The sequence below is a fragment of the Sander lucioperca genome, chromosome 2 (assembly GCF_008315115.2).
Source record: "Sander lucioperca isolate FBNREF2018 chromosome 2, SLUC_FBN_1.2, whole genome shotgun sequence".
Taxonomy (NCBI): Eukaryota; Metazoa; Chordata; class Actinopteri; order Perciformes; family Percidae; genus Sander; species Sander lucioperca.
The window spans coordinates 7,071,284-7,097,663 of record NC_050174.1 but is presented as its reverse complement, the minus strand read 5'-3'; the positions used below and the strand labels follow the sequence as shown (position 1 = coordinate 7,097,663).

At 40.9% G+C, this 26,380-nt stretch overlaps 2 protein-coding genes across 6 annotated transcripts in view; one reads left to right on the top strand and one right to left on the bottom strand.

Annotated features, from left to right (window-relative positions):
- msh3 (mutS homolog 3 (E. coli)) overlaps nucleotides 1-23,775 on the bottom strand; it is a 42,860-nt gene extending 19,085 nt beyond the window's left edge. For 2 of the 3 annotated variants that reach the window (XM_035991389.1, XM_031305364.2), the window contains exons 1-20: nucleotides 23,133-23,775; nucleotides 22,848-22,965; nucleotides 22,215-22,450; nucleotides 21,328-21,582; nucleotides 20,953-21,069; nucleotides 20,746-20,863; nucleotides 20,514-20,653; nucleotides 18,327-18,493; nucleotides 12,552-12,661; nucleotides 12,235-12,349; nucleotides 11,577-11,661; nucleotides 10,510-10,619; nucleotides 7,759-7,891; nucleotides 6,192-6,379; nucleotides 4,800-4,968; nucleotides 4,487-4,551; nucleotides 2,731-2,847; nucleotides 2,334-2,441; nucleotides 1,498-1,612; nucleotides 995-1,152 (exon numbers count right to left, since the gene is read on the bottom strand). In XM_035991389.1, coding sequence (XP_035847282.1) covers nucleotides 995-1,152; nucleotides 1,498-1,612; nucleotides 2,334-2,441; nucleotides 2,731-2,847; nucleotides 4,487-4,551; nucleotides 4,800-4,968; nucleotides 6,192-6,379; nucleotides 7,759-7,891; nucleotides 10,510-10,619; nucleotides 11,577-11,661; nucleotides 12,235-12,349; nucleotides 12,552-12,661; nucleotides 18,327-18,493; nucleotides 20,514-20,653; nucleotides 20,746-20,863; nucleotides 20,953-21,069; nucleotides 21,328-21,582; nucleotides 22,215-22,450; nucleotides 22,848-22,965; nucleotides 23,133-23,267 — 2,759 coding nt within the window. In that variant the 5' untranslated portion in view covers nucleotides 23,268-23,775. The remainder of the gene's footprint in view (nucleotides 1-994; nucleotides 1,153-1,497; nucleotides 1,613-2,333; nucleotides 2,442-2,730; nucleotides 2,848-4,486; nucleotides 4,552-4,799; nucleotides 4,969-6,191; nucleotides 6,380-7,758; nucleotides 7,892-10,509; nucleotides 10,620-11,576; nucleotides 11,662-12,234; nucleotides 12,350-12,551; nucleotides 12,662-18,326; nucleotides 18,494-20,513; nucleotides 20,654-20,745; nucleotides 20,864-20,952; nucleotides 21,070-21,327; nucleotides 21,583-22,214; nucleotides 22,451-22,847; nucleotides 22,966-23,132) is intronic. The other variant, XM_031305362.2, reaches the window with a different exon arrangement.
- A 235-nt stretch (nucleotides 23,776-24,010) lies between these two features.
- Nucleotides 24,011-26,380, top strand: part of LOC116054057 (lymphocyte antigen 6G-like) — a 36,778-nt gene continuing 34,408 nt past the window's right edge. Inside the window, exons 1-3 of one of the 3 annotated variants that reach the window (XM_031305367.2) lie at nucleotides 24,514-24,741; nucleotides 25,245-25,352; nucleotides 25,515-25,788. In XM_031305367.2, coding sequence (XP_031161227.1) covers nucleotides 24,696-24,741; nucleotides 25,245-25,352; nucleotides 25,515-25,669 — 309 coding nt within the window. In that variant the 5' untranslated portion in view covers nucleotides 24,514-24,695 and the 3' untranslated portion in view covers nucleotides 25,670-25,788. Of the gene's footprint in view, nucleotides 24,742-25,244; nucleotides 25,353-25,514; nucleotides 25,789-26,380 lie in introns of those variants that run through there. The other 2 variants (XM_031305372.2, XM_031305370.2) reach the window with 2 other exon arrangements.

Here is a 26,380-nt window from a genome sequence, read left to right as displayed (position 1 = left end):
ATGTTTGTGTCATCAAAAGACTACTGTACAAGCGAGCTGTGTTCATTTTTTCTGTGCAGCTGCATCAAATGATTGCTTTTATCCATCTTGTGTTTCTGTATAATCCACACTGCTTCATTAAGCCAAAACACAAGTTAGAGGATTCAGAGTAAGGTGTCCTTTTCACCCAAATTATAAAGAATAAAACCTTTCTCAGTTAACTCTTGCAGCTTTCAACAGTTTTCATTTAGACTACTCCTCAATGAAAACTGTTGACCCATGTGTTCTGTGGATTATCCAGAGCACACCTTTTTAGATGGAGATTTTGCTGTTGAATTTTCTTAAATGTTTGTATTTAATGCAAAGCAGAATGAAAACCTAGTGGAATTATTTTCCAAAGTATCTTTATTAAAGTAGTATACAAGATTGTGTAAGGAAGCATGAAAACCATTTATAATATGTCCTATCCATCACGACTTCCTATGTTCACCTCTGCTCCCTCCGCCCTCTTTAAATTATATTTAAAAAAAAAATTTAGTTTGATAATAGTAATAAATATGAGTTCAATGAGTTGATGAATTATTATTATTATTATTATTATTATTATTATTATTATTATTATTATTATTATTAATAATAATAATAATAATAATAATAATAATAATAATAATAATAAACTCAAAATATGACCACAAATACATTTGCATTTTTAATTTGTAATACTTATAAAACAAATATGTTATATCCAATATCTCTTTACCAGGTTATATCTAGTATTTCAAATTCACAGCAAGCCTCAACTGCTGTTGCACCAATGGGAATCTTATTATACTGGATGTTTACCATTATTTTTACCTGATGGATTTTTTTATTTGATGCCACAGTACAGATTTGAATGAAGAAAAAGATGAAGCCTTGAAACCTTGAAGCATCAAGTTACATCTCATAACGTGTGTTATCATTTCCAAAATCGTAAGGATCAGACAGGTAGATTTCAATGTGCTTGTGTTCATACCTGGTATAAATGCCGTCCAGCATGCCCAGGCGGGCCTCAGAGGCCGGGACGTAGGAGCCCATCTGAGCCATAACACAGATCAGAGCCACCTGGCGGATGTAGGAGCTCTTACCCCCCATATTAGGACCAGTGATTATCATAGTTCTCCTGCCATCACCCTGTAGGAGGGGAGGAGCGGAGAGTAACAGTGACATAGACAGAAGGCGAAGAGAGAGACAGAATAAGACATTTGCATGCTGTCCTGCACAGCTGAGGAGGTGGGTGGATTGAAAGCTTGGCTGCTCTTCCTATTGGCTTGTGCTTCTGTTGCAAAATTAACCTACACCCACTCCAGCACTGAGCAAGGAAGTGTGTGTGGTGCCATGCAAGTCTGTATGAGTATTCATCAAGTGTGTCTGTGTCTTGTTTCAGAATTGCCTCAATGGGTTAGTGAGCAAACACAAACAAACGTCTTTGTGTGTGTGTGTGTGTGTGTGTGTGTGTGTGTGTGTGTGTGTGTGTACCTGTAGTTCAGTGAGGTTGGGCACATACTGTTTGTGCTCACCCATCAGTACGTCGATGGCGGGGTGTCTGCCGTCCCTGATCATAATCTGACGGTGACCTACACACACCTCTGGCCTGAAACCAGAGAACACACTCAGTAAGTCAGGCACATACAGTACACACCCAATTAAATAGAAACACACACACACACACACACACACACACACACACACACACACAAACTGCTTTTCTTAAAGGAATAGTTCAACATTTTGGGAAATATGCCTATTGAATTTCTTGTGGAGTTATATGAGAAGACTGGCGAAGTAACTTCCTGGCAAATAGACTGCCAGGCAACCAGCTGAGACTCCAGGAAGTTTCTGCTCCTGGCCAAGAAATAGCCCGGCACATACTAGAACCCCTCTACAACCTACAACATATTGTTTTTACTCTTTACAGCTTTGGACAGAGCCAGGCTAGCTGTTTCCCCCAGTATCCCCTCTTTGTGCGTGTGTGCGTGCGTTTGTGTGTGTGTGTGTGTGTGTGTGTGTGTGTGTGTGTGTGTGTGTGTGTGTGTGTGTGTGTGTGTGTGTGTGTGTGTGTGTGTGAGAGAGAGACAGAGAGAGACAGAGAGAGAGAGTGGAAGAGATGTTGGCGTTTTGGCTGAGCACGCTGCTGAGCCCGGTGCACACTCCCACACACAGCCTGTCTGAGACTATAGGACACGACACAGGACACCCACACACACACACACAATATCCCACACACAAACACACACACAAATACAAACTCACACACAAGTATGCGCACACTCACAAACACAGCAATATTTACAGTCATCATGAGAGGACATCACCTGCAATAGTCCCCTTGTTTAGCCACCTCAGCCAATGAAAAGAGACAGTCCATGGTTGCTAGGTGACTAATAGCCCTTTTTATGGTGTGATAGTGCTCCCCAAACTGACTGCAGAGAGAGAGGAAAGAGAATTTCAAGTGTAAATTAAGGTAAGTACATACGGTGTTCTGAGCAGACGGCACTAACGGCGTACTTGACCAAAACAGACAGACAATTCTGGCAGGCTGAGAACTGTGCAGGTATCTCTCTGAACCAGAGACTGACATGTTTAAGCAGATTTTCATTTGAGTTTATGATCAACTGTGTGTATGCGTGTGTGTGTGTGTGTGTGTGTGTGTGTGTGTGTGTGTGTGTGTGTGTGTGTGTGTGTGTGTGTGTGTCAGTCAGTCAGTCATACTCGAGAAAATTGGTCCACTCCCTCTGGCAGTCCAGCAGAAGCTGCTCTCGGAGCTGCAGCAGCTTCTTGTAGCGCTCCACCAGGAAAGGAGAGTGATACCTGCTGACTGCCTTGGTGCTACAGAGGAGAGGGGATAAGAGGTGAGGTGAGGTGGAGGAGCAGAGAAAAGAATGAAAGTGTTACATATGACATGTCACATCAGTGAGTGCTGGTATTGTCAGACACCACAGCTGCCTTAAAAAGAAGCAACTTGTCCATGGGTTATGACCAAATCAAAAATAGACTATTTTGCTGTATTTTTTATTTGATTATTGCCTGAAGATGTAAAATTACCCAGCAGTTTTGTGACAGAACGGGAGTCAGCAGTTCCAACCAGCTCATTGCTTACTAAAAAATGGATTCTGTCTTTTCATCGTCAGCATTAATTGATTTTTTCGGACACTTGGGCGCAGCTGAACAACACTGATATATTATCAAGTTGTTGCTGAAAACGTATTAGCAAACAGTTGCCTATTTACACAGCCAGCAGACACGGAGCAATATTGGGTTTCCGGCCACCTGACGAATGAAGGTCCAATATTCACTTTCCATTTAGCTCTGTTGTGCTCTCCATCAACTCCTGAGGGAAATATCTGGCTCTTTAGCTGCTAAATGCTCCACAATGTTAATCAGCTCGGAGCTTTGTCAAACTCCCGACTGGTGCTGCTGAGTGTTTTGGCTGAAAGCAACTGCATGCATCTGGAGGTTAAGAATAATAGTGAGAGTGAACCAAAAGAGTAGAGTTGTTAACCGTAAAACCAAAACAATGAGTTAAAAGACGCTTAACGCTCCACAGAGCTGAGGGGAGCTTTAGTCTGTAGGTTTGTCACTGCGAGTGACTCCTTTCACATTACACGGAGCTCCACGACCGGCAGTTCGTGGAGCTCTGTACCCAGTGCACAGTCACCTATGCTGGGGTAACTGAACCACCAACTACCGCTTACCTGGAGCACCACGACCGGCAGCTCGCGATGAAATGTGAAAAGTGTCAGCATTCCCTGTATAGCCTGGAACACTGCATTTATGACCGTGGTTCATTTTCAATATCCTTGAAAAACTTCCAAACTTTCTTCTTTGTAATTCCCGTGGAAGTACACAGAGCAGCGCACAGCTAAACTAGTGTCTGAGATCTACGCCGGTCTGTACGTAAATTTTGGGGCGTGACAAAGGTACAGACCAGAGCCAAATAAGGTACAGCCACCGAGTTGACGTCAACTATTAGCTTCGTTGGGATTCGCCCGTTTTCAGCGTCAGTTTCAAACTGTCAGATTTGCATAGGAAAAATGTATCAGAGCATGCCATTTAACAGCATGCCATTTAACAGCAATGTCCAGGGTTCGATTCTGGCCTTGGGACCTTTGTTCCATGTCATACCCCTCTCTTCCCCCCATTTAAACACTGTCCTGTCAAATAAAGGTGAAAATGCCAAAAAAATAATCTCAAAAGAGAAAGAAAGAAATTGTTACTATGGTTACCTGCAGTCAAATACATGCATTTTCATTTGCCGTGAGTGAGTGAGTGAGTGAGTGAGTGAGTGAGTGAGTGAGTGAGTGAGTGAGTGAGTGAGTGAGTGAGTGAGTGAGTGAGTGAGTGAGTGAGTGAGTGAGTGAGTGAGTGTGTGTGTGTGTGTGTGTGTGTGTGTGTGTGTGTGTGCGTGCGTGCGTGCGTGTGTGTGTGCGTGCGTGCGTGTGTGCGTGTGCTGCAACTGTGAGCTCACCTGTTGATTTTGACCCAGTCAGGTGGAACGGCAGACGTCAGCGAGTTCTTCACCTCAATCAGAAACTGAGGGCAGCGGAGGAAGAGGAAGACTTTGATAAATAAGACGGGAGCAGACGGACGAAAACAATGTATCACTCCTGATTAAAACTGACACACACGCGCACGCACACACACACACACACACACACGATCATCACTGTGACTCAGTCTTCCACCTGAATCAGGCCATCAATCTCCTCCCACCTGTCTTTCACTCTCAGCCACACACACCACACGCACGCACGCACGCACGCACGCACGCACGCCGGTACCTCCTGTCCAGAGACGGTTGTGTAGTCGAGTGCTGGGGCCTTCAGTGTCAGTCGGATTTCTTGGCGGTGGTCTTGAATCTCGTCGATGACAGTCTGGATCTGCTCCCTCCTTTCCTGCAGCACTGGGAAGCCGGACAGATCTGAGAATAGCTCTGTCTTGTTTCCCGACCTCCACAAACACACAGACAAGAGTAATAAATGTGACAGAAGCTGGTAACAAATCATAGTACACATCCATGCAGCCTGTTCAGGGGGACAGACACACTATACAGGACCGTTTCTGAGACATAAAGCTGTTGGTCAGCCTACCTGTTCAGTGGAGTGACAGCAGGCATGTAGAATTACCTACTACAGTACATCGTATCTTACATTTTTAGGCCTAATTTTGCGCTACTGTAGTGTGTTTTTTAAGATTTTCACATAAACATGGACATTCAAATACATTAGATGCCTGATGTCAACTTGTTAGACTTATTTCAGGTTTATCACTATGCACCAGTGTTTCGCAATCAAACTGAATGAAAAGAGCAATTAAATCGAATGAAATCCATTGTAGAAGCGTTAAAGAGACATCTATTTCTCCATCAACAGAGATTTATACATTTTAAGTATGAAATATCTTTAACAAACGAAGGTACTCTAACTCATTAAATGTTTATATTCTAATGAGGTCTCTGGTAGCTCCAGGATCTATGTAAAAAACATGCAAAATAAAGTCTAGACAAAAGCGTCTACAAGTCCTCCTTTTATAATAATAATGATAATACAGTACTATCAAACAGCAAGTTAATTAGCAAGACAATTTTTCCAAAAAACTGTATTATTCCAATACATGTGTTAAAAGGTGACGATTTGCTGCTTTTCTCTGTTTTACATCATTGCAAATAGAAAATATTTGGGGTTTGGACTTAATAAGAAATTGTGGTGGGCATTTTTAATTATTTTCTGACATTTTATAGACTAAACAATAAATCAGTTAATTTAAGAAAAAATCAATAGATTGATCCATAATGAAAGTCCTTATCCCCATATCTGCCAGACAGTGTACAACAGTGAGTGTACAACAAAGCAATTTAAATGATAAAATATTGCCTCATTAACCACATTCTTTTGTAATGAACAATAATAACAATTCAGATAAAATCATAGGACTGTCACATTCTGAGTAGTAGACTATCATAACCCATAAGCTTTGTTCAATAGCAGTAAGAAGTCTGCTTTAACAATAAATCACTGAATAAAAGTGTTAATCCTAATGGCCGCCGTTTTGTGTTTTTCTGGAGATATCTCTGTGCTCTTATTTTTAGGTACTTTTTTTGCATCGCTGCTTATGCAAAATACCCAGTCCCTCCTGTTTACCTATACCTATTTCTCATGCTGCTGGATACTCACTTGGCAGCCTTTTCATTGAGCACCTTGAGGTGACTGTGGGCTGGAGCCAGCAGGTCAGGAGTGTCAGACAAGAGGCCTCGGAGCAGCGCAGAGCTGATCTGTGACTGGATAGCTGGGAGCAAGGCCTGCAGTTCATTTCCCAGGCGAGACAGACTGCTGTTAATCAGGTAAAACTCCTGCGTGGAAGACTGGAACACACACACACACACACATTAAGAAATGCATAATTTATTTATATGTCAATGGTTGAGCAATCGGTGGTTAGGGGGTAAGGGAAGCTGCAATTGATCAGAACGTAATGGTCATTTCTAAAACAGAAATATGAACAAAATGCGAATAATCTTTTTCTGTGTTCCTTTGTGTATGTGCTTGAGTGTGTGTTCTGTGTTACTAGGGGTTTATGTAAACCAGCAAGATTAGAGAAATTAGGTGATGACCAAAGGCTGCCATTGATCTACTGTATTTTAATAAGTGTATGTTTGGGTAATTGCTGACAATACACAATATATGTCTATAATCTAAGACATAGCTGCTTTTATTTTATGTTTCCTGAACATCAATGTTGCATCTTTAGACATAAAAATGGTGCTCATTTCAGATGAAATCAAGATAATGATTAATCAATGCCCTGCGTGGAAATAGCTCGGAAGAGAGCCAATATTGAGGATTGTATATTGACTTGAATGACTTCAAACTGTCATTAGTGATGTCAAAAGTATAGTACCATGCCATGAAAGGTTAATGTGAGTCACACTGACAATGGTTTATGGCATTAATCACATGCTGCAGTTTTAATGGTCCCCCATGTCAGCAGCCCCTGTGATGCTCTTTTATGAACCCAGACAGTGACTGCAGAGCATAAACGTGCCCTCCCTCCCATTATGTCAATGGAGCCATAGAGACACAGGCCATTACACACAGGCACATTTAACTACTGATGGGCAAAATGACAATTAAGGCCCCTGTGTGTGTGTGTGTGTGTGTGTGTGTGTGTGTGTGTGTGTGTGTGTGTGTGTGTGTATATCTTGTGTGTGACTTCAGTGAAATTTGATCATTTTCTTTTAACAATATATAAAAGGAGTCAGAAAGTTGAACATGAGCTCAGACCAGAGTGCTACACACACACACACACACACACACACACACAGGATAAAGCCTTCTGACATTTCAAAAATGGGACCGATGGGAAATGAGATTGTGTCAGACAATCAGGTAAGTGCCACTGAGGTGATTGCTCCCTGTCGTTAATCAAGAAGCAGGCCATAAAAAAGAGAGAGGAAGTGGATGAGCGAAACAGCGAGAGGAAATTGTCTTGGTTTTCATTTTTATGCAAAACAATAAGAAAAAGGAGGTCTGTTTTTGTACTGCCTTTGTCAGATTTGTGTAGTTTTGACCATTTTTTATAGCAGTTTTAACTGTGTCACTAAATCCACAGATCTCAGCTAAGATGCTGAGTAAAATGTTATCATGACTGACAGAAATGATTACCAGTTCAGTTCTGCAAAAATAAGGCCAAAAGATCATCATCCTTGGGGAAAGAGATTTGGATTTTGATAGGGCTTTTTACCTTTTTGTGGTATATGCTGCAGATGCCTCTCTCCAGGTCGGGCAAATGCGACAGCAGGGATTTTATGGAATTTAAAGTGAGAGAGTGCGACTCTAGGATCTCCTGCACAGCATCCTGCCTCTCTGAGATAGACCTGTGGGTTGATGAAAGAAAAGGAAAGCAGGAAGTAAGAGGGGAAAGAAAGACATTCAGAAAGTAGATATAAATGACGAAGAAAAATAAATCAAAATGTTCAATCCCAGTCATCAGCAAAATACTAATATTTTCTTATTTGGAGAGCTGAATGGGACTTAAATGAAAGGCACTGTACGTTTTGAATTTAGAGCAAATAACTTCTTAATTGCCACTAATTAGCATCTTCATAAATTCGGTGATGTGCTGAGGTGTGTGTGTGTGTGTGTGTGTGTGTGTGTGTGTGTGTGTGTGTTAGTGTGCATGGGTGTTTGTGTCATGTGCTGCTGCTCTGTGTGTCTTGGAATTAATGTGCCTGCGTGTAATCTGGGTTTTATCCATGTTGAAATTCAGTAGAGGAGCTATCTGTATAATCTGAGAGCAGTGCTCAATCCACAGCTTTAATCCCTGCACCGTGGGAGGGAGAGGGCCACACATACTCGCACATATACTGTATATGGATAATAAAATTACACTGAAGAAAAGAGAACAGGAACAGTCCTACGATAATATAACTGAGAGGTTGTTTGTAGCAAAAGTGGCGTGAGCGTTTTTATTTAAAAAGGTCGCCTTCAGACCCCGTTTCATGTGCGTTTTCACCCTGCAGTGTTTCTGAAAAGAGGAAGAACTTCTCTGCTGGGTGAAAAATAAGTAAGTCTCAACATTATGAGCACTGTCTTACACCCTCTCGAACAACACTGACTTATTTAAATGTGACATTGGAGAATTTCAGTCAAAATATATTTTCAAACATGAAAAAAATAATAGTGCCTTCTGCTACTTGTTGTATCATTTCTGGTCCTGACATGGTAATTCATAATTAATATCAAATAATAACGTAGCAGTCATTGTACACGCCTGCTTTCTGTTCCACTGAGACAATAAAGAGAATGCAAAGCTGCATGTTCCTGGAAGTGTGGCCTATTTTGCCTATAGATAGGCCTTAGAGGTAGCGCTTTCTCTCAAGCTGTGTGTAAATCCTACTAACTAACTGTGCTAGGATTGACAAAACCAGGGCCCTGTTTCTGAAAGCTGGATTAGTGAAAATCCTGAGTTTGTTAACCCAGAGATGAGGGAAACTCTGGATTTTCACTTCTAGAAAGACCATAACTTAAACCCTGGGCCAGTTACCGTAGTTACCGTGGTAACTGACTCTATAAACCTAAACTGTATCGCTGGCAGGTTTTCTTCAACAAACCCTGAGTTTTTCTCTGTTTCCTCCCTCTTACAGAGCCAGGCAAGAAAGTGCCCTCACCATGGTTCCGTGATCCAGACAGCCTCACAGAGTAGACAAACTTGTGGCGTTCAGTGCTAATGCCAGTATTTTCTCCTTTTGAAATTTCCGTTCCGTGACGGAATTTCTGTTTGTGTTTTGGCCCGTTTGTTGTTATCAACTGCCCAGTTTGTCAGCCAGGCCGGGTTGCCAGATATAGCTGTAAACACGTAAACTCAGCGCGCTACAGCTGTAAGGTTAGTACAGCCATGAAAGCAGCAAACAAACGAACAGGATCAACGGAGATTGATTTTACCCGACAAAAAAAATGGCATGTTTCTAATAGTTGCGTGACCAGAGACGTAACAAACCCGTCTGGGTAAATATTGGAGATGTATTTGAAAGATGGAGACAGCTTAGAGCCCAAAAGGACGCACAGTTGGCTAATTTCCTCCTGAACAGGTAGCTAAGCATTAGCTTCAGGCTAATTTATCACAGCTACTAGGGACGGGCATTTTATGTCATTTCAACATTTGTGTAGCTACTCACATAGAATTATATAGCTAGAGTACCCGAGTTGGTTACTCGCAAAAACAATTAAGACACAGCCAGTGAAGTGATCCCAACTGGTCCTGGCTAACGCCGCCATGCTAACCCTGCTAACTGTTAACGTTACCAGAAGCAAGTGGGCCACGGCTGTTTACAACGTGTAGCCTGTTCAGCGGTTGTAGCCGACAACGGTGAGTTATTTGAAGCCAAGAGACGGGGGAGGACCTGGAGTTTGCAGTGTCTTTAGCGATTGTTGCCGTAATTCTAAGCCAATAAAGTGTGTTCAGTCAGGTGGAAAAGGACGGCAAGGTAGTGGTATTTTTAGCGGTTCCTATCGTAATTCTAAGCCAAGGAAGTGTGTCTGTCTGGCGTGTGGAGAAGATGGTGAGGTTGTGGGATTTTTAGCAGTTCCTACGGTAATTCTAAGCTGAAAAAGTGTGTCTGTCAGTTGGGTACAGAGCTCCACGTGAGCACAAGCTTTTATGACTGTCAATATAGCCAGCATCTAACTTTAGCTACTCCGCTGTGCTGTGGAGTAATGTCTGGCTACGTGAGACAAGGGTCTAGCAACAATGTTGTGGATGCTGCGGTATCAGCCTGGCAACCAACATTAACTTCAAGTCTGGGGAGGAGGGGGCGGGGGAGACAACTCTCTCCAGTATTTTGAATTTGTACTGCAGTAACTATTTTAAACACTAGCTGTCAGTATTACATATTGTACCTTTAATGACAAGACTAGAGAAAGAAGTTGAATCAGTTCAGTTCAGCACTGACAGTTGAGCTGTGTCATCAGAGGTCAGAGGGTATCCTGTACTTACTGCGGGTCAGTGAGGGGCTGGCTCACCCACTTCCTCATCAGTCTCCTCCCAAACGGAGTGCGAGTGTGGTCCAACACCCACAACAGACTGCCCTTCACACCACCATCTGTCTGCCATCGAAAGAAAACACACAAACACAAAACACAGCTTATACGTACATTATTTGAATGTTGAAAAAAAACCTATTATGATGTAATAACTATAAGAGGTGAACAGGTGATGGAAGCCACAAGCAGCAGGTGAGGAGGTTTGAACTGAGCTTGAACTCCATGTGTGACACACATGCCACGGCAGCAGAGTCGTGCTGAACTTTTGAGCCGTCGCCCACGCAAGCGTGACTAGTCACTGAACATTTTCCTGTGATCGGATCGACGTTTAACTCACCCATTAGATTTTTACAGTCCGTTGTGCAACCATTACTGCAAACTGATTTCTACTAAGTTGTATAGACATAATCTGGACAGTCTTGACATGTATATAAAAGTGTTTGCACTGGAACGTGTCCATCTACCTGGTAAGCTGCGTGACATTTCTAGCTGACCAGCTGTCTACACTTATCTGCTGAAAGTTTGCCAAAATGGAAAACTCCCCTGACTCTTACTAAGGTGAATGTAACAAACATCATGTTCAAGCTTCCTAACTACTACACCTTTACAGTAAATTATTACTGACATGCACCTCTGTTCAGCAGTCTCCCTCGGCCTTGTTCTAGCCAGAGCAGTAGAATTGAGACTCTGACTTGAGTCAGACTTAATTCACAAAAATGAGGACTTGAGACTTAAGTTAAAGTGGCTATCTCAATATTTTTAAAATAACAATGCATCAAAAGGACAATGTCAAAACAAGATGAGGCAGATGGGAATGTCATTAGTTTTTTAGGTATTTAGTCATAAACTTAAGTATTGGACAAAGTGATAATTCATGGCAATCCATCCAATAGTTGTCTGGGACTTGACTGTGCAGATGTTTCTTTTTGTCAATTAGTATGCACTAGAAGGTTATACAGTATGGTGCAGTGTAAACCATGTATCATCCCGTCAGACCCCACCCATGAGATGTGCTTTTACCTGATTGTTGAGGATGTCCAGATTCCTAAGGGTGGCAGCACTGAGGATCATAAACTCAGACTCAAAGGACAGACGCCGGAATGAGCTGCAGGGAGCACAAAATCATATTAAAATACAGCTGCACGATCAAATGATCAATGTATTGATTAGGAAGAAAAGGAGCTAAAAGCAACACAAGTCTGAAATAAGTTGTAAATTGCATTGTTGTGTATGTATAAGGAGTAAAAACCCACGTTATTCCAATATTAGGGCTGCAACTATCTATTAATCCGACGATTATCTTTTTCTAATTATTGATTGTTTAGTCTATGAAAAAACTAAAAAATACTCATCACAACTTCAGAGGGGACAACTTCAAATGTCTTGTTTTGTTCAACCAAAAGTCTAAAACCCAAAGTGACTCAGTTTACAAAAATATATAACAAAGAAAAGCAGCAAAGTCTCATTTGAGAAGTTGTAACCATTTGCCATTTGTCGCCATCTTAGCTTGAAAAATGACAAATTAATTAATCGATTATCAAAATAGACGATTGCTTTTCTGTCAATCAATTAATTGTCTTATCGTTTCAGCTCTGATTCAGGATTTCAATTGTTTACCAATGGGAACACTGGATAATTACGCTTGCAGCCTGTGTTGATAAGTATACAGTATGTGTACCTTTCACTCCTAAGAACTCTTTCTAAGTTGAATTCTTGGAGGTACTGGATGAGCGGCCCCAGACAGCAGATCACTTGGCTCTCCAGGGAAGCTACACTCGACAGAGAGCGAGAGCCTGGAGGACAGAGACACACAAACATGCCACATATTCACAGATAAAACACAGCCATGAGTCACGGGCCCACTTCTCAGACATATCCACTGTGTTACAGCTGAATGGCTGTCTTGGTCTCAATAAGAGTATGTGAGCCACTGAAGGGAATAAAGAGTAAAACATTAAAAAGAAAAGAGGCACACAGTGGCACAAACAAACACACCTTTCTCCTGGGTGTGGCAGTAGAACTCGGTGGCTGTGTTCATTGCAGAGGCAAACTCAAACTGAGCACTTTCCCTCTTCTCAATTCTCACTCGGTCGTCAGCCTGAGTGCTGGAGGGGAACAACATGACAGGTTCAAGAGGTCAGTGGTGCTTGTACGGACAGACAAATGAAAGGAACACAACATTCGATATCTGATCATTTTCCTGTCTGTGAGAAAAATTAGACACAGCAGCACTGCATGTTCCAGCCGTCCTTTTGTTCAACTAGACTCAATGGATGCACACAAACGCACATGCAAAGCTCAGTCACACACACACTTTCCCTGCATCTCCCTGTTGCTCCATTCACTCGCTCGGCGTTGCTGCTTTCAAGGACTCAGTTGCTTTGTCCGCTCTGTTGTTGCCAGAGCAACCAAGGCAAACACGTGGCTCTGGACGCAGTGCTGGAACATTGAAACATTTTTCGTTTCCTAATGCGCACACACACACACACACACACACACACACACACACACACACACACACACACACACACACACACACACACACACACACACACACACACACGATCAATAGACCGCATATTGTGCCAGCGGTGCAAATACGACCATTAATCATTTATTCAACCATATTATGAGGTTTACAAGAACAGCGACAATTGCTGGTATTGATCCAGGAACAGAGAGGCGCTGTGTAGCATTTCTGCAAAACGCTAACCGGACCTAGCATTGTGAACCTGGGTTTAGACAGTCTCAGTCGGTTTTGAGGTTCACAGGAAACTACAAAGCTGGACATTGGTTCAGGTTTATGCAAACAATTGATCCCTATGGGATGGTACTTATGAACTTATTTACAACGGTGTTTTGAGGTAAATGCTAATGTCAGCAAGCTAACATGCTTATAATGATGATGCTCACATGCTGATATTTAGCAGGCATAATGTTTACCGTGTTCCCTTTTTCAGTTGAGCTTGTTAGCATGCAAACATTTGCTAATTAGCACTAAACACAAAGAACAGTCTGGTGGGAATATCAGTTGTGTAGATTTTTGGTCATAATACATAAAAGTGTTGTGCAAATGATGATGACGCTGGATGAAAAGTCAGAGGACATGATCTGGATCCATCTTCTGGGGACCATGAATGTCTGTACAAAATTTCATGGCATTCCATCCAACAGTTGTCTGGACCAGAATGGTGGGCCAATCAATACATTATCCCCAAGTAGTTCCAACAAACACTGTTCATGATGTTTCTAGAAAGAGATTAATATTTTCAAATACCAGTTTTTAACACTGTGAGCACTAAAATTTAAATTCCATTCACCTCCATTGTATGGGGTGCGGGGGGCAACATATAACTCACACCCATATTGATTGTTAAAGGTTAAGCCAGAGAGAGAGAGCAGAGGTTAATGTGCACAACAGATTAAGGCGCTCAATTACTATTATCTATTGCTGTAGGGTGATATAAAGCTCTGAGTGCCCGCTTAAATCAAGTGGTGTGTGTATGTATGTGTGTGTGTGTGTGTGTGTGTGTGTGTGTGTGTGTGTGTGTGTGTGTGTGTGTGTGTGTGTGTGTGTGTATGTGTGTATGTTTCTGTGTGTGCGGGCATTTCTGTGTGTCTGGGTGTGTGTCTGCAACACTTTCAACAGTGTCAGTTATCGACTTAAAAGCTTTCGATAAGTGAGAAAAGCATCAGCCAGTGAGCTTTTCAGTTGCTCTTATCCCTGTCACTGCTCTGATCCTGACTCCAGGCTGTGGATGAGTAAAGCAACTAATACTGCACCTAGCTACTACCAACCTCCCAGGGACTCATTACCTGGCGCTCCATGGACACACATACATCCCGTTGCCAGGGGGCCCGTCTTGTCAGCCCACCTCAGAGACACGGAGGCTGACGAGTTACCAATAGCCACAAAACTCCTCTGTTTTAAATGCTCACCTGGGTGGGTCTTGCTTTACTTTTTTTATGTGTTGGAGTGATATCACTATAATGTTAACAGATGCTGATATCCTTCCAAGTGTCATTCTTGTCAGTCTGATGAATCGTGATTGAGAAAAAAACTAATCACCTAGAAAAATATCTTGGGAGGTCGCCAGAAGTAGCAATCTGTAACCTGTGTGAATATTAATTTTGAATTTTCTGTCTGAGCTGAAAAGACAAAGCTGCCATGTATTCGTATAATACAGGCTGCAAATTGAGAAGAGCCTTGTCTCTGATGAGCACAACGCTAGAGAGCAGTGCTGTTTAAACACAATAATTGGACTGGCCTTTACAGGCCCAGCTCCGCTATAATCACTCAACACAGACGGCTGAAAAAGGAGGTGGGGGGGGGGGAGAAAGAAAAAGAGAAATGAATACAAATGGTCCCAATTTTCCAGAATTACATTCAAACAGAGGGGGGAAAGAAATAAGTAAAGAAAGTAGCCACTGAAATAAAAAGAAAGGTGAATAATGAGAAATGTGCACCATCAAGGAGTCAAAGACAAAAAGAGGCAGAAAGTAGCAGACATCGCTCCCATTTATCCAACCATCCCCTTCTAATCTAATCCACTCCACTCCCTCCCACTCCCTCGTTTCATTTTCACGGCATAATGCAATCACAGGCAGCCTCCAGAGGAACCAGTCCCCACTGGTATGAACATGCTGGGTGCAGACTGTCGAGAAAGATGAGACGAATGGTGGCACAATTGGAGGCAACAGGTTTCTGGAATACATCAGTTCAACAGTCACTGTCGCTGACCGTGTTAGTCAGCCGATGAACAAAGGACAAACTGTTTAGCTCTTTTTGATCTCGGGGTTCACACAGCAACCTGCGTGCATTAAATGAAAGTCTGCCTTTGCATCAGAGACTTGGTTGAAGCTTGTTAGTCTAACATACAAGCTGCCGTACCTTGTGTGTGTATTCTTAGCTAATCACTGGAAAGATTTGACTCCTGCCAAATGTCTATAATCATTTGAGCCGACGTTACGTTGACTGTAAATACTCAGCTATGTGCATAAAGGATAGGTTCACATTTTTTCATTAAAACAACAGTCCCATATGAACATTAAAAGACGTTTTGCTGACTGAGTAATTCTTCTTGTTCATACTGGCCATTAAAAGATTCCTTCCTCATGCACTTTCTACATTGAAAGTGCATGAGGAAGGAATCTTTTAACATTAGTGATCGGGGGGAAAATCCAAAGTCCTAATATGCTAATATGAGGCTTCAGCTGTCAAGTAGATAGCTTCTCAAGTTGCAGTGTTTTTAGCATAAAATTACCTCCTTGTGTTTACCTGGACACTGTTTCCCTATTGAGTTGCCATGGACAAATAGAAAAATTAGGACATTTTGGATTAAAAAGGCTGCAACTTGGAAAGATATCTACTTGATTTGAGTAATTACGACCGCTGAAGCCTCATATTACCTTCAGATAAACTTTTGTTGCACAGAACAAGGACTGTGGATTTGTGACTGTGAAAGCATATTAAAAATATGTTTTAAAAGTCAGTATGAACAGGAGGAACTATTACAGAAAGCAGTCCTGTTTTAATGTTTTAATGACTATTGTTTTAAGACATGAAAAATGGTCAACCTATCCTTTAATTACTTTCATTTTAACACCTAAAATGTTTACTTTATCCAGACATACTGTATTTCTTGTATGGCAGTATTTTCCATGAAGGTGTTGATAATATTATTCAGAGTACTTTTTCAACCACTTCTCTCTGTAAGAGCATCCACTAACTAAATTGTAAATGTTATGTACATTGGGAAACTAGGATGCATTCAGACTTCCCAGCAGCTGCAGTTGGGAAAAATAGAGATCGACTTTATTTTTTTGGCCCGAGTAAAATGTTTTAAAGTGATCATATTGTGCTCATTTTCAGGTTCATAACTGTATTTAGAGGTTGTACCAGAATAGGTTTATGTGGTTTCATTTCACACTATATTTTTGTTTTTTTATATAATTTTGTTATTTTTGTTTCTGCACATTGCTGCAGCTCCTCTTTCCACCCTGTTTGTTGAGCTCTCTGTTTTAGCTACAGGGTGAGCCATCTCACTTCTGTTCCATCTTTGTTGGGAGTCGCACATGCGTAACTAGGTAAGCACTACTAGCTAGTCAGTTGCAGAGTATGAGGGAGTGCCATGCTAGCAGCTAGGCGAGCATTATAACGTGTTACAAAGTGAGGAGCATTCGTCACGAAAGTAAAGGCTGGACTACAATAGAGCTGTTTGGAGCAGTTTGTGAACAGTGTTTTCTGTTGGAGATGGTCGCTTTGGGGTGGACTTTGGGCTTTTTCACTTTGTAAACCCAGTACGTGCACAACAAGATATGTAACACAATAAAGGAAAGGGAAAAAGCCAAAAAGCATAATTTGAGCACTTTAAAGCCTCACAAATGAAGCTCAGCATAAGTTCATTCAGGAAGACTTCTATGCTTCACATTTCTCTCTCTCCCAACCTGATCAACTGCATTGTCATCAGCTGAATGTGGGCGTTTACTCTTTTAGTTAAACCAACCAGATTTTGCCACAATCTCTGTGAGCTATCGCGTTATTGCATTCAAACTTTAAATCTGTTCTACTCTTTGCTGCTGTCAGTTGTCATTTCAGGCAAAATTGATGCAACCCTCCTCCACCCCATTCACCTCCAGTTCTTTCACTTCAACACCTCCACCAGAGTCTAGACTCCATCAGGGGAATATTCCTATAAATCCACGACCTCTATACCCCTTATAATTTAACTATACGATGGAGTCTAATCGCCAAAGACTCAGAAGAAGAACGTATCAACCTGTTATGCACCATGTTCATTTAACTTATTTCACTCTAAATTAAGTCTCTCCTGCTCAACACTACAGCCTACTGGGGCCTCCAGGGCAACCAGACAAACATTTATTAACTTTTAATAACTTTAAAGCTATAGTGCGGAGTTTCTGTCACCCCCATGAGGAATTCTAAGCAATTTCAACAACACTGTGGGCGCATCCACAATGACGCAAGACTTCAGTGATCAATCGCGCACCACCCCCACGCCACCTCCACGCAGTTGCTAGTAGCGTTTAACCCATCAAACCAAGGAGGACACGGAGGATTAAAAAAACATTATGGACTCTTCAGAAGAGGTAATTATCTTGTAATTTGCATGTCCTCTTCGTCTCCAAAGCTGAACGGTGCTGTCGTCCTTTCTCAGCGGTGACGTAAAACTACAGTACACCATTTTGTAAACCTAGCCATGCTGAGAAATACAGAGAGAGTTTTGTGGAGCTGATAGGCTTAATTAGCTTTGTATCAACTCATTTGGCAATGGCTTGAATGTAAGGAACGTTCATTAATATGAAATAGTTGCGCACTATAGCTTTAACTTTTTTTTACTTAACTACTTTACAATTTTGATCAATGAAACAAACTCGATACATCATCTTACAAATATCCTTATTTGTAAAACAAGTAGAAAAAACTCTTTAGGGGAAAAGTAAGTCTATGAACTTATAAAATAAATAAGCCCTGGATGAACCCTGCGGTGAAACCCAGGGTGCTGAGGGCCATTATCACACATTGATGACCTCATCCAGACTGAGCCCAGAGAGCTCTAGACAAAACAACGGTCTACCTGCTGGGGGGCATCTAGTGTAAATACAATCCCTCAGATTGAAGTAGAATACATTTACAAACACACATTTTTGTAATTACACAGATAACCAACACACTTCAACCCTTCAGTAACATCCTGTCATGTCGTAAATGGGTACAGACTGCCCCCTAGTGTCCTGACAGCAGATTACCTGGCACTGGCGATGCTCTGCAGGAGTCTGTGGGTTTCTTCAGAGAGGTCAGAGGGCACAAGGATCTCCACAGGGTTAATCTGTAGGACACGACTCTCCAGCTCAGAGCGAGACTGACCATCAGGGAAACAGTCCAGTAACACGTCTCCGGTGCTGGGCTGAACCGCCTGCATACACAAACACATGCATGAAAATAAATGCACACAGCGAAGACAACAATGTGTTTGGGTTGTTTTTCAGGGGCAATATTTTGTTTCTATGAAATAATAGACCTTTTTCACAGCAGACATGTTGACATGTCAGGGCTCCAGACTAACTTTTTTCACTAGGAGCACAGTGGCCCCCAACTGAAAATTTAGGGGCGCACACCGTAATTCAACATGCTAACCAAATATTCACATTTCTACTAATTTCCACTGTATTACTTATAAATACTTTGATAATAGATGCAGAAATTACAATGTGCTGTTTCAAATTCAGTGTCACTTTTGAAGATGCAACATAGACAGTTAACCGACAGCACCATCGCTGTCATGAAAAACAAAAAATATATATATACCAGCTCTAGTCTACAATTACAATGAATTCAACTTAAAATTAAACATGCATTGTTTAGGCTACTACTGAACCAATATTGGTACCGATACCTGAAATTTGGTTCCGTTAACCAACGGTACCTTTTTTTGGTACTTTCCCTCTATAATTACAAAACAATTATTTCAGTTGTAAAAATTATTGTCAAACCTATTTATCCTATGTACTTAGAACATTATGTTATTTTATTAATTAAACAAAATCCTCCTCCTCCCAAACCCATCCCTACAACCTATTAAATTGAATAATTATTAATTTCTTACTCACTGTAACTTTTATTCTTGTATTTGTATATTCTTTTTTAGCCTGTTTTATTTTCATGACCGTTTTTAACTGCTCTTTAATGTTTCATGTAAAGCACTTTGAATTGCCTTGTTGCTGAAAGGTGCTGTAGAAATAAAGTTGCCTTGTTGCTGAAAGGTGCTGTAGAAATAAAGTTGCCTTGCCTTACAACCTCAGCCTGTCTGTCAGTCCCCAGGGCACAGAACCACCGTTGTGCCTGCTTAGGAAGTGTAACGTCAACAGCACCGCGACCGCTTTCGGCTCTCCATTAATATCATATCACAGCAAACGCTGTCTGCGTGAAGTTTTGAAAAACTGTAACCACACTTGAAACCACTTTATCGGCATTTCCGTGACTCACTGTGACTGCAACAAAACTGTAGAGCCAACGTAGTTTGCACCGTCCGCAGCTATGCGTGTGTGTGCGTGTTTGTGTCAGAGCTCCGCTCTGGAGAGAGAGGACAGATAAGTTTGAGCTTACGCACTCTCAGGTACCGAAATTTCGACGTTTAACGTGTAAAAAAGGGGGCAAATTTACTGGTCGCACATGTGCGACTGGATGTAAAATTCAGTCGCACACTCTCAAATTTTGGTCGCAAAATGCGACCATTTGGTCGCAGTCTGGAGCCCTGCATGTCATAGTAGGAAAATCACAGGTGTATTCAAAACCATTAATGATGGCTGCATTCCAATTAGGAGAGGTCCTGGTATTGTGCATGCTGACTCACTGAAATAGCTTACTGGGACACTTGATGGAACTGAGCTATCATTGAGGTTATCAATTTCAGCTGTGCTTTTCCTACTATGACAAGTCAAAATGTCTGCTGTGAAAAAGGTCCATACCTTCATATTACTCATATAATGACAAAGTGTTTTTTTTTTTTTTTTTATAAAAGTTTTACTTCACGTTGAGATGCTCTTCTTACTTCTTAACAACCAGCAACATTAACTTGTATTTAATTACTCTAGCATCACTTTATTCTCCCTATCAGAACTGGTTGATATGGATATGATCTTCTAATTCAGCATATGTAATTTTGTGATACTGTTATATATCATCTGGGGTTCAATTGAGAGTTTTTTTTTATGAAAAAAATAACCAGATGGGAATATATCCATCCATCCATTCATCGTCATCCGCTTATCCAGGGTCAGGTCGCGGGGGCAGCAGCTCCAGCAGGGACAGACACATATGTTTTTTTGGCTAATCCAGGGAACTAAATACCTGACAAATCAAGGATCAACTGAGAGAACTGAGATGCCATTCAAAAGAACTGGTAATTAACAACCAGTTTATAATATCAGACTCACCACCAGCCCCACAGTGAGCTGCTTCTTCAGTTTATCCCAACTCTCACTGATACACAGCAGGAAGCTGTCAGGAGGGTCCAACACCACGTCACCACAGCCCTCCTCTTCCACATCCCCCAGTCTGCAGACCGGGTTCACATCTCAGAAAATACGTCAAGGACACTGGCTTTACAGAGCTGTTTTAAGGACACACACACACACAGACACAGATATTCACGGCATATAAGGATACCCTCTCCCACCAGAGTGGACTTGGTGTACAGAGCACACAGCTGACGAGTGAACAGAGCGTTCCTATTGGCCCCTGAGGCCTTGATCGCAGACGTCTCTGTCTGCTTAACCACGCCAATCTGGAAATTAAAGACAATAATGTCGAGATGAGAAACATTATGACTCGACAGCTTTTAAATACAAAAAATATGCAAGATTTATTTCATACCTTGTGTCCGTGGGACACCAACCGCCTGACGTGAACAAACAGACGGTGTGTGGGGATGCTGCACGTCATGAAGTTATGATCCAGGTGACAGACAATATTCAGCTCCTTCGCGGCAACCTGTTCTCACGCAAAGAGATGACATCTGTGCTGCCTTTAAGGATAACTGAGGCTACATTGAGTGTTCAGGCAAATTAGATTTTGGTCTGAAAGCAGTGCATATAAAACTTGAATTAAGAATAAAGTCTATATATATATAAAATATTGTTGTTTCCTATCCACTATAACACTGTTACAGTGACATACTTGATATATTTTAGACTGATACTGTTAATTTCTTTCCTGCATCATTAACACAGATGCTTTTTCAGATCTCACCTCTGCATCCTCTCCAAAGAACCTGTACTTGTAACCACACTCCACAGCCAACAATGCATCCTTATGCTGCTGTTTCAGCTGGATGACCTGCTGTTCCAGGGGAGTGTATATGCTCTTTGAGTGCCCGGACGTTGCGCTTGAGTCTAACGGGGGACTTTGTTCTGCACTCCTTTTTCCTCTTCCTCTTCCTCTTCCTCTTCCTGCTCCTGCTCCTGCTGCTCCACCTGACTTGGCAAATTGAGACAGGGGGAACGCCTGCAACAGAAAACAAAATGTATAAAAGCACTCTTTGTCTTTTCAGTAGCAACAGTTCTCTAAACTAAAAGCATGGAGTTCTCTATTCCCCACTTATCCATGAGAAAAACACTTTACTTCCCTGTACGAGATCATCACTTTAGCTTTAGCTTGTTCTCTATAGCCCAACAAATACTGGAAACACTTAACAGAGATTCACAGTTACTCTTCCTAAATTACATCAAACACATCATTGTATACAGGAACTTTTTGTTATATATGCAATAAGTTCATATCAGCCCATACTTGGCTGATTTATCTGCTTTGCTCTATTGTTGTCTTTAATATAATACTTGGTTCTTATAAATGCAGTGAATGCTACTTGACATACAAGTCCATATGTTTTTGCCATGATTAATGATTGGTACAAGATCTTACATTGACCCTACATAGGGAAATTCACTTTTTGCTTGCGCTTCTCTCAAAAGGTCAGAGGTCAGAGTCAGCTCCTATGGTGCTGCTTTACTCATGGACACTTCAGCAGGGCAGATGCTTTCCATTGACATAAGAGCTTAAACCTTCATTCTTGGGCCAACCTGCTGCCAGAAAACTGATGACAGTGATGTGATGGAGTCAACATTTAAATTGGGTACCTGTTTTGTAGCATCCAGCCTGAAACTCTCCTTTTCTTTGACCTCCTCCTCTTCATCCTCATGCTCCTCTGCTGTCTGCTGAAGACTGTTTTTATGGCTTCCTTCGATGCTTCCTTCATCACAGATCTTACTGCTAGCAGTATCACTGGGTTCAGCCGAGCAGGTGAAGCCTTTCAGCTTCTCCAAGGTGGAGGAGCAGAGGCCTGCTGCTCCTCGGCTCGATCTTAGCGTTGTCTCTGGAGTGAGAAGAAATAAAGTTTGCATCAAGTATGATTATAAGGTATAAATAATTTTACTCTTTTTCATACACAATTATTACCTGAATTAACTAAGGAAGATGTGATGCCCTTAATCAACAGTTTGACAGACTAACATTGTGTCACATTTACACAGCCTATGGTCACATCAGCCAAAATTCCAATTTAAGTTTTAAACAACCAAAATACATCATGAGCAGCTCCGTCTCATATCTCTCCTAAACAACTCACAATAACAGGAGGGTTTAACATTACTGCACATGCTGTTTGGAGAAATGTGATGTTTCAGGAAGAATGTTTAAGGCTGTGAGTGAGATGGATGAGGGAGGGTTGAGAAGAAATATGGAGTTTCTGTTTTTGAGGTGCACACACTCACCTTTAGTGCTCTGACAGGATGCAGGCTCACAATCTAAATCCTCCACCTGCTGGTCTTGTACAGAAAGCTTGGCTCGTTTTGTTGGCAATCCAAAAGCATTATCAGAGGAAAGTTTCTTCTGCAGTACAAAATCAGTTAAAGTTCAGTAATTAGCATTAAGTTAAGGACGCCTGATCTAAGCGTGTGTGTGTGTGTGTGTGTGTGTGTGTGTGTGTGTGTGTGTGTGTGTGTGTGTGTGTGTGTGTGTGTGTGCGTGTGTGTGTGTGTGTGTGTGGCATACCTCACCTTGCCTCTCGAAAACTGAGCAGGATTTTGGTTAATCCCAGACTGAGTGTTTGAGGGACTGCTGCTGCTCAGACCTCCGAAGTACTTGCTAATGGAGGTCTGAGTGGTGCAGGACTTCTTCAGAGACTTTGGCATGTTTTCATTTGCTCTTATATTGGATGAATCATGAACACATGTATAGAAATCTGTGCAAATGGGAAGCTAACCATAGCAAAGGCTTTGGGCTTACTGCCCCGACTTTTCAAAACATAGCTGCAGTGCGCATGTGCTGAGATCACACAGGCGCGTAAATGACGCAGCTACCGTGAGAAGGGTACTGGTTTTTCAAAATTAAACCATTTGGTTTATGTGGTTAGAAAGATAAGAAAAGTTGTTGTTCTTTTTTAGACTGCATTTATCTAGCTGATCTACTGCAAATAAAAACATTACGTGAGCTTATGAAATGGATGCACTTTCATAGATTAACTACGTAAACTAGAATTCGATCTGGACTAGTCGAAGTCGAGTGCAGGGTTTAAACACTTTTCTTCTAACTCTTTGCATGCCATCATGGTAACGCCTACCGCATGGATTTCATGGATATTAGATGTATGTAGAATAATAATGGTCTGTTATCTTGTTCCGCTTTTATTTTGAAACATACTAAATTACTTCCGGTCTCATTATTACATCTGCATTTCTAGACATAACAATTGTTATGTTAAGCTATAATAATAATAATTATTATTATTATTATTATTATTATTATTATTATTATTATTATTATTATAAGTATCCCTTGTTAAATGTCTGATATTATTGCGCCAAATTATCAAGAGATTATTTTAATTTATTGTACTGTAATTATTATGAAATTAGATGATTTCAAAAGAAGTAGGCTAACATGCCTGATTGTTTCGAAACAAATACATGTTTCCCTGGTGATATTTGTCACACTGTTGAGAAGGGTACAGCCTCTGTATCACATACTAAAATGTGTCAGTTTTATTGATGATTAATAATGAATTAGCAGCATTAAGATTTCAGATGACTATTATCTGGGGGGGATGATAGTCCATTTATTCACGGTTTATTGTAACATGATTTTTTGCACCATGCCAAACTCATGACACCATCTGGTAGACTGGCCAGAGGTTGACTAATGCAAGTAGGTCACTTTGTGTCAAAGTTTTCCATATGGCTTAAACTTCTCTATTTCAGTACCTAATGTCCACTCTATTTCTGATCATTATTTTTATTCAGAGCTTTATTTGTTCTGATGAAGGAGCACCTGACTAGATGTATTTCTTGCTGATTTAATAATGTATTTTGAGAACAACAAGAAGGAAGTGAAAGTGCCTTCTTCTGTATTTGTCGAGACAGCAGTGCATGGCTGTCTCAGAGATAATCTGATCACTTTAGGGGTGACATTATTCACATCACTTGGGAGGAGGCTTTGTGAGGAAATGCAAATGTTCAAGTTCTGAAAGAAGACTGTGGAGAAGTTGGTATGAAAGAAGAAGGCTTCTCTCCAGTTCTCCTCTCACTTGGCTGATTAACAATCTGTTTTTCTCTCCGTTCACGATGCAGCTTTATGGAGCTCTGATCCTGTTTATGACTCTGTCTACAGGTAAGAACAGCTTTCAAGTTAGGCCTATGTGCATTGAGTGAACATTGTAACTTGAAGAAAAGAAATGTGTTGATGTTTAAAGGTTATTATAAAAGCTAAAAGAGAAGTGATGTCAAAAAGTTAAAAACAATAGTTTGACATTTTGGGAAATATGCTTATTCACTATGAGAAGATTGATACCACTTTTCAATGCTTGCAAAGTGTAAAAACTAAATGTGGTTCTATGGTGGTTATGTGTCAAACTGAATTCTTGCTCTAAACCAGTGACTTCCTGTAGTTTTCACTGGTTAACTTTATGGTGTGAAAAACATACCAAGAAAAGACCTGACAAGAAATTCTGTTATATTTAATTTCCTAACTTCCTTCCTTCATTTTCTGTCCTCTCTACTAGGCAATTATCAATGTGTTCTTGCAAAACACAACATCACAAACTCTGTGTGAAAACTTGTAAAAAACAAAAGTGATAAAGTGATGTGTGAAATTTGGTATGTCTTATGTTCTAGCATGTGGATTAAGATGTTACACATGCACAGCCACTGACCCTAAATCCTGCACAGACACCAAATCTTGTCCTGTCATCTTCAACCGTTGTTTTTCTCTCAGAATAGACGGTAAGTTGTTCTTTCACATAACATATTCGTATTGCACACATCAAAATCAATCATCAAGCAGCTGATACAATGTGTTGCTGTACTGAATTCCTGGTGGCTATTATACATGTCATGACAATTCTTTAAACTGGTTTCTTAGAGTATTCTTATCGTCTTTTGCAGGTTATACCATGGTTACCAAGGGCTGCCAAACCTCCTTAGCATGTGTAGGTGCCATAGCTTGCTGTGAAGGGAACTTGTGTAACAGTGTCATGCCAACTGGTCCCTGTGCCATCCTCCTGCTGGTATCTTCAGCCATCATCACACTCTTCCTGTGAGGCTCTGGGAGTTTGTTATTTCTATGCTGCACTTTTTTCTGACTCAATTTGTACAACTGAAGAAGAATAAAGAACTTCTCACTGTAAAACTCTATTTCTCAGTAAGTGAGATAATCATACATTTAGATGTAAAATCTAAAGTCTGACTTGTTTTGGGTATGTTTTGGGTATGGATCTGATTATCTAGTGCTGATTATTCAAGGCTGTTTGATGTAGTTCAAGTAAATGTCACTTGTCTAAATTAGCAATTTGAGCGTATTTGGGGTAATGTTGAGCTAGATAGAAGAGACATATTTTACAGGACTTCCAGTATGCTTTGACATTTACTTTAAACTGTTTTGGGTCTGTTTCAAGACCAAAAAATATACATTTCAAGTTTTATTGTTTTGTCTTGCATTGTGGTATATTCTTAACTTTATCTTGTAACAAATATCTAATTTCAAGGTTTAGACTTTTCTTTATCTTTTTCAACCTATCACATTCCACTGATAAAATTGTGCTTAAGATAGTTTATAAATTGAAATTAAGACCTGATGATTGTGCTTGATCAAAAGTCAAGGAATTCATTGGGATTCATCCTGTGGGGACCATGAATATCTGTGTCAAATTGTATCCCAATGTATCTAGTAGATGTCAATATATTTCACTTGAGAAGTGAATACGTTTATGGCGCTAGGGGAAAAGTCAAGGGATTGTTTTAAGTCATTCAGA